Source organism: Biomphalaria glabrata, chromosome 10, assembly GCF_947242115.1.
Source record: "Biomphalaria glabrata chromosome 10, xgBioGlab47.1, whole genome shotgun sequence".
Lineage (NCBI taxonomy): Eukaryota > Metazoa > Mollusca > Gastropoda > Planorbidae > Biomphalaria > Biomphalaria glabrata.
In genome coordinates, this window is record NC_074720.1 from 36606298 (window position 1) to 36618925 (window position 12628).

General features: G+C 33.6%; 1 protein-coding gene across 6 annotated transcripts in view; it reads left to right on the forward strand.

Annotated features, from left to right (window-relative positions):
* The window catches only part of LOC106072327 (SCY1-like protein 2), a 28629-nt gene that overhangs the window by 13482 nt on the left and 2519 nt on the right, over nucleotides 1-12628 (forward strand). For 5 of the 6 annotated variants that reach the window (XM_056043468.1, XM_056043467.1, XM_056043470.1 and 2 more), the window contains 9 exons: nucleotides 316-492; nucleotides 1553-1675; nucleotides 3491-3514; nucleotides 7177-7290; nucleotides 9093-9225; nucleotides 9370-9488; nucleotides 10723-10823; nucleotides 11278-11347; nucleotides 11799-11915. In XM_056043468.1, coding sequence (XP_055899443.1) covers nucleotides 316-492; nucleotides 1553-1675; nucleotides 3491-3514; nucleotides 7177-7290; nucleotides 9093-9225; nucleotides 9370-9488; nucleotides 10723-10823; nucleotides 11278-11347; nucleotides 11799-11915 — 978 coding nt within the window. The remainder of the gene's footprint in view (nucleotides 1-315; nucleotides 493-1552; nucleotides 1676-3490; nucleotides 3515-7176; nucleotides 7291-9092; nucleotides 9226-9369; nucleotides 9489-10722; nucleotides 10824-11277; nucleotides 11348-11798; nucleotides 11916-12628) is intronic. The other variant, XM_056043466.1, reaches the window with a different exon arrangement.

Below are 12628 nucleotides of genomic sequence, written 5' to 3' on the forward strand. Positions count from 1 at the left end.
AAACATGCACATAAATAGAAACGAGTTCATTCAGCGACTATACACAGGCATCTTGGTCCTTTTCATGTTTCCTGATCAACAACCAAACATTTAGTAGTGAGACATAATAAAGTTGTTTGGAAAAATTACTTAAATAGATTAGGTTTCTGATTAAAAGAATGAATTAATTGTGATCGGGCTGATTTAGGCTACTGTTAAAAGGATTCTTTTTTTTTTATTATGAACAGAAACAGACAGATGGACAGATTATGGACATTGATTGTTCTATAAAACATATCATAAGGTTAGCTAAAAATATTTCTTCAAATTTCACAGCGAGTAAGTCAGCAGAGGGTGCTGCCAGCACTGTTCAAAGAAGGGGTCAACGCCAACATGGTGCCCTTCATTCTACCCAGTATATTCTTGATCTCAGAGCAGAGCACCACCGAGGAGTACAGAGAGATGGTACTTCCAGAGCTGATACCTTTTTTCAAGATAAGAGAACCAATACAGGTAAATGGGAGATGATTGTAATAAGCGCAAGGAGTCTAAATAGCTCCTATGTGCCTTGCTACCTGGTTGTTTGGTATGTGCTTTGGACTGCTGTCACAATAGTTGCATTCATTCGAACCCAGTCTGCTGTTAACTCCTGTCATCATGGAGGAGGTTTGGAGTAGGGCCAGGTAATCTTCATTTCTGAAGGAATTGTCAGAAACTTATAAATCATTAGCCATAAACTATAACTAGTGCAAAGCAGACTCTATAAACTGCATTTTGGAGTTTGACAAAAATTTAGGCTTGAGATGGAAGGGCAGCCAGATGAGCAAGTGTTCCTTATGACTTTTATGGAACCACCATCTTCAAGACATTCAGGGGAACATTTGTCACAGCGGGTCCAGTAAATATATTTATCAATTTTCAAAGTGAACAAAAAAAGTGTTTTATTGCCTTTTTTTTAGTTTGTACCTTGTGTGTACGTTTGTGTATCTAAATTGTGTTGTTTTTGTGTATTGTATTTATTTTTGTATTTGTATATATTTGTGTGTCTAAATGTTAGGCAATGCTAGTAACTCTTTCTAAAAATTGAACATGTGAAGGTCATCTGTTTCCATGGCCCTTGGTTAATGAGGGTGTCATGTGGCCTGCACAACGCCCAACCGCCTTTACTTTTCCCAAATAATGTCAAGAGAGCAGTAAATAAAAATTATGACTAATACAATCCATCTAATGCAATTTATTGAATTCATGAAACAAATAGAATTGAAATATAAGGTTTTGTTTGGCATGCATTAATAACATAGAATCTATTCTAGGAAAAAATGAAAAATACTTTTAAGAAATAAATTCCCAGTAATTTAAAAAAAATGTTTTGTTGTTGTTATTGCTGTTTTGTCTTACTATTAAAGTTTAACTGATAAATTACTTAATTAAAATTCATGTTTGGGTACATTTTGTTGTTGTTTCTACATGTGCAGGTTTTCTTGATGTTTATATATTTTCAAGTTTTGTTAATGTGCAAGTTATATTATTGCTTCTTATTATGCAGCTTATTATGTTATTCCTACATGTGCAGGTTATGTTGATGTTTCTACAAAACATGAACCTTTTGCTGAGTAAAACTCCAGCTCAACAGATACAGACTTATGTTTTCCCATTGATCTTTGCTGCATTAGAGGCAGACAGCCCACAGATACAGGTAATTTGTTTTTTGCTTCTGTGTGTCCCTTCTCTCTAACAATTACATTAACTCTTTCTCTCCTAACTGACGATGCCAATGTTGATTTGACTCCCATTAAACTAAATTGGTTTTTGGATTTATAAACTTTAATTTGTGTTGTGTAAAAAGAGCATGCATTCTCCTATAATGCAATACCAAATATACCATTTTCTGGTAACAAAAAAAAAGGTTATTGAAGCTTAATCCTAACAGGATAGTGAAATACAAATGAGCAAAACGAATATTACTATCGGAATGAAAAAAAATAATTACGGAGAGAAAGAGTTAAATATGAATAGGTTGAGGATATCTTCTGTTAGTACAGAATTTGTTTGCTTACTGGTCATGGTTATAGGAGCAGGGTATTTTATTTTCAACTTTATTATGAGCCAACTCAAATGTCAAAACATTTTTGTTTCTCTAATATTTAAATGTCAAACTTGCTATTGACTTGCCCTCTTCTAATATTTCAATGAAGGAAAACTGATTCCAATGTTAATTGTTCTCACAAACTTTTTGTTCACTCACATTTTTTTTTTTTTGCTGAAGATTGACTTTTTTGTTATCATATTCCACTTGTATTTTAAATAAGTCATAAATTATGCAAGAACTAAATAAAAAATAAAAATCTAATCAACATTCATTATGTAGTAAATTTCCTTTGTACAATTTGTCTAGTGATGCTGCTTAGCTTGCCAATTCTTTTTTTTTTTATTCCTTACCCCTCCCCACTCCAACAATTTAACATTGATAGAATTTAAAAAAAAAATGTGTGGTTATTGATGATAAGAAGAAAATAACCAAGGTTGAGTATAAAATGTAAGACTAATCCCATGGATTTGTCTGTAATGCTTAAGATACAATCTGGAGAAAATAAAGGTCCTGACAAAATTAAGGATATAGCTTTATTGAGTGACTTTTTTTTTCCTTTTCATCTTCCTATTCTGTCAGAGGAAGTATCTTCAATGATTTATTAGCATTAATCTCTGACTTTTAATCCTGACTTTGTTTTATCTGGGTGTCTGGACAAAGGCAAAGGGAAAAAAAACTTGGCTAAATAAGATTACAAAAGTAAAACAAAAATCTAGTAATACTTCTAAATTAATGCTTTTTCTTTGTGGATATTATTTCTTGTGTTGCACATTGGTTATTCTCTATACCTTTGTTAGCTGGAACAGGGTTCCCAATCTTGTAATAAAAAAAGGCATTGTTGTCCAGGCTTAAAACATTTTTCATTTTTATCAGTCCAGTATTTCGTTAATGCTTTTATAATATTTCATTTTGTAATGGAGGCTGTGCATATTCATCTGTAGGCAGGGAAAGGGATTCCCGTTACATCTCTAAGATGTAAGACTAATTCCATGGATCTGTCTGCAACACTAAAAATACCCTGGGGTAGATGGATCTACTCCTAACAATGCACCTATGATGATTTTGGTCATCCCTTTATATTATATTGCCCCAGTATTATCTTAATGTTGTGCATTTTATCTGCCTTCTATCAGTCTTCTGTCTTCTATCAGTGAAATCCAGTTAAGCAGGCCACATCTGGACACATTTGATTTGGTCCTAATAACAGACTGGTCCTATTAACCGGTGGTCAAATAAATGGATTTGATTGTAGTAAAAACTTCAGAAATATTATTTTATAATAGTTAACTTTTTAAGTAGATTTTTTTTTTGAAATATGTGTAAATTGTGTTACTTATATTTATGTGGTGATAAGTATCATAAGTTGTAATGGATGTTTTTTTTATATCATATTAGAAATTGAAGTTGAAATGCTTGTTTTAGTCGACAGATGGTGTTTCAATGCAGGTGATATCCATTGGGATTTTTAAAATTTTCATTATTTCATTAATAGCAATTTAATATTGGACATGTTTAGTGGGCACATACCTACTGACATTTCAAACATTTTGACTATTGCAACAACTTTCTATCAGTTTACTTTCTCTAGACTAAAATTACTTTCTAGTAGTGTTGCAAATCTTACCACAGACTTTTATTTGTGACTTGCATAGTGGGCAGGACAGGCACACTGGTTTACACAGTAAATGGTTACTAGACAAAACTGGCTTAAGAAAAAATAATTATTATAGCCATGCTTTTCTTTTGTAACATGCTAGATTTGAATTGATGCTTTGATCTCTTAATATGCTTTACTTTCATGTATAACTAACCTCAGCCAGGGAACAAATATTTGTGCATAAAAGAGTGGAGAACATACAAGGCACATTTATATCTTAAATTAAATCTTATTAAATTTTCATGATTTAACATGAATGCCTTAAGACATTCTTGACTGATCCAATCATATGTATTAATCACTTTTAGACTCCCAAAATAGTAGTTTAAAGTTCTGTCTTCGAAAGCCAAAAATGGAATTGAACTTGGGACTCCAACTTACTCTACTTAATCTTTCCCTTCATACCATTTCAAGATGTGATACCATTTATTTGATCAATTCATGTTTTTCTTTTACGCGATCTTGGCAGCCATAATAATTATCAATATTGTTAAGGCTCCTATTATTTTAATAGATTTAAAAAAGTTGCCAACACACACAAATATATTGTTTTTCAAGAGTATTATAAAAGAAAAGTTTCAGACCTTGAAATCTATAGGGCAGATGATGTTAAGGTCATTTATTTTTTGCCCAATAGTTAATGAGCAGGGTTTCATGTAGTCAGGACAATAACCAACCCCCCTTTACTTTCCCCAACTAAATTCAGGTACTCTTAGAATTGGAGTTCAGAAGCCAAGCACTTAGCCACACAGCCGTTGCAACCCCCAAGAGTATTATAGTTATCACAAAAGAATGTCACGAATAGATAGATTCTTTTATTGAATAAAGAAATAACCTCTCTATGGACATTTTTGCCAAACATTTTAAATATTTAATCTTTTATCCCTTTAAAAAATATTGAACTAAAATTTCTATAAATTTCCCAGGCATGTTTATCATTTGTTTTCTGAAACTTTTACTATTATTGTACAATAACTTTTAGGATATAATGTAGAATATAGTTTTCTAAACCTCTTATGTAATGCAGGCTAGGAAAGCTTATATTATACTCTATCCTGCAGTTTTATCTAAAGTGAACTTTATGTTTATTGATTGTCTTCCTTGTTGCTAGCGGATGAAAGCGTTTTAGCCTAAACGTCTTTGTTCTTAACTTGTAACATTTTCACACATGCGTTAAAAAAGTAATGGAGTCAAAGCAAATGCTTTGCTAGCTGATTTTGCTGAGGACAAATCATTATGGAGATGCCTATTGCCCTATTAAAGTCAGATCCCATAATTCCTGCAACTTCCTCACACTCATTCAGCTGTCTCTTAGTGAGCACATCCAATGAAATATAAGAAAGCAAGGAGTGCGTAATTATTCCATATGTCCCCTGTATAGATTTGGTTTAAGTTGTGCGGATATCTCACCTTTGACAGTTACGCCTTTCTTAACACAAATTATTATAAAGTTGATTTGTTTGTTTTAGACAGCAGATAGTGCATCTCTGCAGGTGATATGCTTATGGCCATTTTTTGTTTTAATTACCATTTCTTTTGATAATAATGGGACAGTGGCCTTTTGGAAATGTTTAGTGGTAACACATGGGACAATGCAAACATTGTGGGCAATATTAGTAGTCATTTCTTTGTTTGAAGTCACTAGAATGCTGCCATGTTCTAGTCATAAATGTGAACTTTGCTGTAGACATTCACTTGTCTAGTGGGCATATTCCATTTAGTTGCTAGGACAATACATTTTGTGTGTGTGTTCAGAATAACATTACTGAAAGAAATCAAGGAAAACTGTGTTAGGTGGACAAATCACAAGTCGCAGTTAAGTCAGAAGAGTGATGCCCAGCTAGTTAGAAGTAAAAAGGGTAACTTTACAACAGTTTCCTTTTCCTAAGCTCCACCTGTTCTCTGTGTGCGCAAGAATGGAGTATAATGGGGTTATACTTTTTCATCAGTGCATAAGCAAAGACAACATCTGTGTGGAATTGACTATCGATAACCTGTTCCATTCATGAATTGAAGCCATACAAACCACTTCAAGTTTAGACAAGTCACATATTTGACTTATTTAAAAATTGTTACAAATTTACCTTCATCTGGTCACTATCATTACTGTTTTTTCCTTTTTGTTTTCATTCAGTATAATTCAAACCTAACATTACCCTGTGCATGTATCTAGGTTTGTCCAGCTGCCCCTGTTGCGATTATAAAACTGGCTTAAGCTTACACTATGATAACAAGGCTATGTGAATGACATTAATAACATTTCAAGTTTTACTATTAAATGAACAAATATTCAATTCAATGGGCAAAATGAAATTCCTAAACCATCAAGAATTTCTTTTATGCTTATAGCTTTAACATTTTTAATATATTTTCATTATAATATTAGGAAGCAGTTTTGAAAAAGAAAAAAAAAAATCAAAGTTACATTTATAGTTTGTGAAATTGGATGTTTTTAGATTTACTGTTTATTAATGGAAGTTTGTTTTTAAAAAATCCTAACGTATGACATACACTAGTCATTTTTTTTTTAAATTGTAAAAATAACATAGACTTGATCAAGCATTAATTTAGCTAAGCATTGATATTAATAATCACATTTTTGTTAAAATATTATTTGCCGTTCTTTTATTTCGTTATCACCCCATCAGATTTGTGTGTGTTTCTACTTCTTCCTATTTTTATAGAATTTTATTAACACATAGTGTGCTTAACTAATTTTTGAATTGTTTGTATTCTCTTTGGTTATTGATTAAGCTAGTAATTATGTTGACATCTCTAAATGAAACATAAATAAGAACAAAGGTTAATAAATAAACAAAAAAAAAGAAAAGTAAGATTGTATTTGTTCACCTTTTCACACACCCCTTCCTCCTTTCTACTTGGCCCTGCTGAATTGGCCATATCATAACTCAGTTATAGTTCCTACATTTCAAAATCTTTTAATGAATATACCTAAAACATATGTTTATTTGTAAGTGTTGTTTTTATTATTGTGTATATTACTGAAACTTACTCTATTACTACTAAAAGGTGACATGTAAAGAAAGTTGATTTAATGATCAGGTGGAAAATCTAAAAATATAGTAGTAGCTAGAAAAAAAAAATGTTTTAAAATTTCCCACTGTTGTGTCAAGCCTTGGGTCTAATTTTTTTGTGAGAACATGGATGATGTAGCCAAGTAAAATGTATTGGCTGTTCAATAACCAATAGACTTTGTCAAAGACATTCTTAAAATCACTCATCTGTTAGGGAAAAAAAAATGTTGCCAGATAAACTTCTGAAAATGTTGCCCACAGAAACTTGTTTCATCTGCCCTCTGGTCCTTAACTTGATCAAAAGATGAAGCACTATACAGATAGACATTTCAGTAACAGAACTTGTTTTTGTATGATATTGTTTTGTTTATTCTTGCCAAACTAAATTTTAATTTTCATCTTTTGTGTCTATCCAGGAACTGTGCTTGTCCATAATACCAACATTTGCAGACCTGATAGAGTATACTACACTGAAGAAGTCTATGATACCAAGAATCAAGAAACTGTGTCTTGGAACCTCTGTGCTGAATGTGAGTTGCTGTTGTGATCTTAATTAGGGTAAATTAACATATAATTTATTCAACTTTATATTGAAATGTTCTGTTATGACTGTTTGACTCATTGTCCATTTTCTTTGTCTCATTCTTTTTGGGGAAAGCTTGGAGTTTGAGGTCTTGAATTATTGATAATGTTTCTTTACCAAACTTGAAGGTTTGAAGCTCTCTTACACTTGTGACTTATTTAATATTGCGTGTGCAAGTCTCAGCCAGGGCTAAATCATAGTAGACCTCATCTGTGAATTGTTCCTCCTTTTATATTGTAGAGACATTGACACCTTTGGTGTAATGCACAAATTGTAAGACAAATTTCCTTACGGATAATAAAGATTATTATTATTATTATTATTATTATGGTAGCTCTTCTTCTCTCTAGCATCTTTGAGAAATGACACCAGTAGCATAGCTCTTCTTCTCCCTAGCAACTTTGTGAACTGACACCAGTAGCATAGCTCTTCTTCTCCCTAGCAACTTTATGAACTGACACCAGTAGCATAGCTCTTCTTCTCCCTAGCAACTTTGTGAACTGACACCAGTAGCATAGCTCTTCTTCTCCCTAGCAACTTTATGAACTGACACCAGTAGCATAGCTCTTCTTCTCCCTAGCAACTTTATGAACTGACACCAGTAGCATAGCTCTTCTTCTCCCTAGCAACTTTGTGAACTGACACCAGTAGCATAGCTCTTCTTCTCCCTAGCAACTTTGTGAACTGACACCAGTAGCATAGCTCTTCTTCTCCCTAGCAACTTTGTGAACTGACACCAGTAGCATAGCTCTTCTTCTCCCTAGCAACTTTATGAACTGACACGAGTAGCATAGCTCTTCTTCTCCCTAGCAACTTTGTGAACTGACACCAGTAGCATAGCACTTCTTCTCCCTAGCAACTTTGTGAACTGACACCAGTAGCATAGCTCTTCTTCTCCCTAGCAACTTTATGAACTGACACCAGTAGCATAGCTCTTCTTCTCCCTAGCAACTTTGTGAACTGACACCAGTAGCATAGCTCTTCTTCTCCCTAGCAACTTTATGAACTGACACCAGTAGCATAGCTCTTCTTCTCCCTAGCAACTTTGTGAACTGACACCAGTAGCATAGCTCTTCTTCTCCCTAGCAACTTTATGAACTGACACCAGTAGCATAGCTCTTCTTCTCCCTAGCAACTTTATGAACTGACACCAGTAGCATAGCTCTTCTTCTCCCTAGCAACTTTGTGAACTGACACCAGTAGCATAGCTCTTCTTCTCCCTAGCAACTTTGTGAACTGACACCAGTAGCATAGCTCTTCTTCTCCCTAGCAACTTTGTGAACTGACACCAGTAGCATAGCTCTTCTTCTCCCTAGCAACTTTATGAACTGACACGAGTAGCATAGCTCTTCTTCTCCCTAGCAACTTTGTGAACTGACACCAGTAGCATAGCACTTCTTCTCCCTAGCAACTTTGTGAACTGACACCAGTAGCATAGCTCTTCTTCTCCCTAGCAACTTTATGAACTGACACCAGTAGCATAGCTCTTCTTCTCCCTAGCAACTTTGTGAACTGACACCAGTAGCATAGCTCTTCTTCTCCCTAGCAACTTTATGAACTGACACCAGTAGCATAGCTCTTCTTCTCCCTAGCAACTTTGAGAAATGACACCAGTAGCATAGCTCTTCTTCTCCCTATCACACAGCTGAGACTATCTCAAAGAGGTTTAATCCCAGTGATGCTAATTTAAATGGCTTCTTTAAGGTAGTAAGTAATCTTAGTTTCTCTTGTTGTATGGTATTATTTCAGGTACGTGTGAACTGTCTGCTGTGTATTGGTAAATTGATGGACCAGATGGACAAGTGGTTTGTCTTGGATGAAATCCTTCCATTTCTGAGAGAGATTCCTTCTAGGGAGCCAGCTGTGCTGATGAGTATCTTAGGTGCAGTATTTACATTTGAATCAAACAAATTTAGTTGGACCTTGTCCTAGTAATCTGCTACTAGTCATTTGGAAATGAGTTTATATTATTTACTATTAATCTGAACAAATCCAAGCAGTTCATGAAATTTGATGTTTTTTGCAGGCATTCACAAAGTGGCCCTGTCGGAGCCAAAGCTCGGTATCACCAAAGATGTCATGGCTAACAAAGTGCTGCCTTTCTTGATTCCACTTTGTATAGACAACAACTTAAATTTAAACCAGGTAACTGGGGCCTCACTATGACATGAATATGAATAACACTGTAAATGAGCTGGGCATGAATGTTAACAGAATACAGATACTTCTTTGACCTCCCTTTTTTTGTTGTAACATATTCAAAAGAACATGTAAGTAATTTGAGGCATTGATTAGAAGTCTCAGAAGATAGATACATTTCCATTTATAAGAAAACTTCTATTCATGGTAAAGTGTCCAGAAGAAAAAAATCTAAGTTATTGTGGATTAAGACATGACACCATGCTGTTTTGTTTTAGCACACTGCCTGATAAGGTTTGGTGAGTCCTAAGTAGGGTTTAGTGTGAGTTACTTACAATTTTTACCCAGTTTAGTTGCCATGGGAACAGGTTAATTGAAGTAGTTTTTGTGATACCTAGGTGTTATGTGAAAAACTGTCATGGAATCCCCATATTGATGAAACTATCAAGAAATCAAACAAAGCATTAGGGTTTATTAAAAGAAATTTCCATTAATCAAATAAGAACATAAAACTAAAATGTTATTTAACCTTGGTTAGGCCAATAATATGAATATGCATCTTCTGTTTGGGACCCCCTCAACTCAAGAAAACATTAAAAAACTGGAACAGACACAAAATAGAGCAGTGAGATTCATAACAAACGAATATTCACATTTGAATAGAATAACACCTTTAGTTAAATCACTAAATATAGAAAGCCTTCAGGATAGAAGTCTCAAAATTAAAATAGCAATTATAAAACACTGAGCCAAAGTCAAAACAAAATTTAATAAAATGCTCAGAAAGACACAAAAATAAAGGCACATTCCTTGTTCCATATGCTAGGACAAATTTGTACAAATGCTCCTTCTTCCCTAGTGCTATTAGAGCATGGAATGGGTTGCCTGAGTCAGCCAGGAAAACCAGTGAATTGGCAGAATTTAAGTCATTGGTTAATATGCATGACTAGATTCATGATAGGTAGGATGTAATTATCTTCTTTTTTGAAGTTACGCCTGTATTATATAAGATAAGAAGATTATTAGATTAAGTTTCATTTTTCCCAGTCAAAGTTTAAAATATTTCTCTTTGTTAGACACTATTAGAACTAAAATATTTTTCTTGCCATTCTTACCCACTTCCTCATGGCCCCTCTGTGGTTTTATTTAGTAGGGACATGCCCTAGACTTAACTAAAATAAATATAGGCAGTGGATGATGAAAACCTAATGACTGAAATCTTTATTTTCTGCTCTTACAGTTTAATGCCTACATGGGTGTGGTCAAAGAAATGTTGTCCAAAGTTGAGACAGAACACAGAACTAAACTGGAACAGTTGGACCAGATACAACAGGAACACAAGTAAAGTGGTTTCTATTTTTGTATATCACCTTCACCTATCCATTAGTCTGTTGAGCTGTTGGGGCACTACACATCACATGATCTGGTGACCTTCTTTCTCCATTCCTGTCTGTCATTTGTCATAAATAGAATCTTTTTCCATTCTTTGATGGTGTCTTCTAATTGCTTTCTCAGTCTGCCTCTTCTTCTTTGTCCTGGTGTTGTCCCCTGAAGGAATGTCTATGAGACTTGAGGCCATAAAGTTTTTGTTTGTGTTTTTTTAACAGTGGTCAGTAGGTCATTGTAGAGCCATTGAAATTCTGTTTCTAATCTCCTCATTTGTGATGTGGTCTACAAAGACCACATTTTGCTTATATAAAACAACAAATAGAATAAACAATAGAGTTTTACAAGAGCTGCTGGTAACAAATTTCAGTTAGTAATGTATTTTATTTTTTTATTTTTTTCTATGTAGAACTTTAGAAATCAGTAAAATTGTTGGAGAGAATGGAAGTTTTGGGAAACAAGGAGAAGGAAAGACATTTGTAAGTTTATCAACTTTTAAACATTTCTTTTGTTAAAAACTCATGCATTCAATGTATTATTTAAAAAAAATAATTTTAATTAGAAGACCTTTTATACTATCTCTTCATGACAGCTTTTTAGCTAAACTTTTCAATTTTAGCTTTTATTTTGAAATTTGGATTTTTTTTTTTTTATTATATTATATCTATGATCATGGCATGAGGGAAATTTTACTTTGAAATGTCTGGTTTGATTTACTTCTAAACTGCATGAATGATTTAGATGTTATTGAGATAGTTAAAAATTATATAGCTATGTTGGTTTTTTTGTTCACGTAATGTCAATTACATTTGCATTAAGTTAGTTCTTATTGCATTATAGAAATTGATAATTTATCATTTATTGATGCCATAACATGAAAAACTATGTTAGAAATATGATTGGCATATATAGTCATAATTTGTTTTTCAGATGGACAAATTTTGGTCTGGTATAGGTTTTGGAGGTGGAGGAGGTGGGGAAAGTATGAAGGTCAATGCCAGCTCTACTCCAGAAGTGAACTCTGGGGTCAATGTTACACCAAAGAAGGTAATTCACTTTTCGTTCAAACAGTTCAAGTTTTAATAGATTCCTTTTTTTTTTTGAACGTAAGTGTAGTGCTTGCCCACTGCCACTTTTATGCAAAGTGTTTTTAGTACAAAGGTACTGTGTGTCTAGTTCCATGAGCAAGAAAAGCCAATTGTAGCTGTCTGATTTCAATGATACCCCCAACATTTCTTAAATCTCCACCAACATTCAAACTCAAGTCTCTCTCTTCCTTATTTTTTGTTACTGAATTACCACATTCCACCCAACTAAAGCTAACTAAATTTATAGGATCGCTTAAAAGTGGCTAGATAAGCCCAGAGACTAATACAACTTAAGAATCACTAGAAATGGTTAGATAAACCCAGAAACCTTCTAACAGTTGTGCCTCAGATGTTAAGCACATAATGATATACAATGTTTTCACACAGTTATATGTCTGTTATATATATTTTTGTATAACTTTATTTAAATATTTGGTGAAGTTAATGATTTATTCAAAAACAATTTTTTTTAGCTGAACCTTTTATACCAACGTATTCCAGGCATTAGTTTTAGCTACCAAGCATTCAGCCTAGACTAATAAATATACTAAGCAACATGTATTTATAAAAATAGTTAAAATAAGGTATCAGTTTAAATAAACCTAAGCTAGGGTAATAAACTTAGTATATTTTTATCCCAGTATGGAAAACCCCACGTGCAGGTGCATAGAA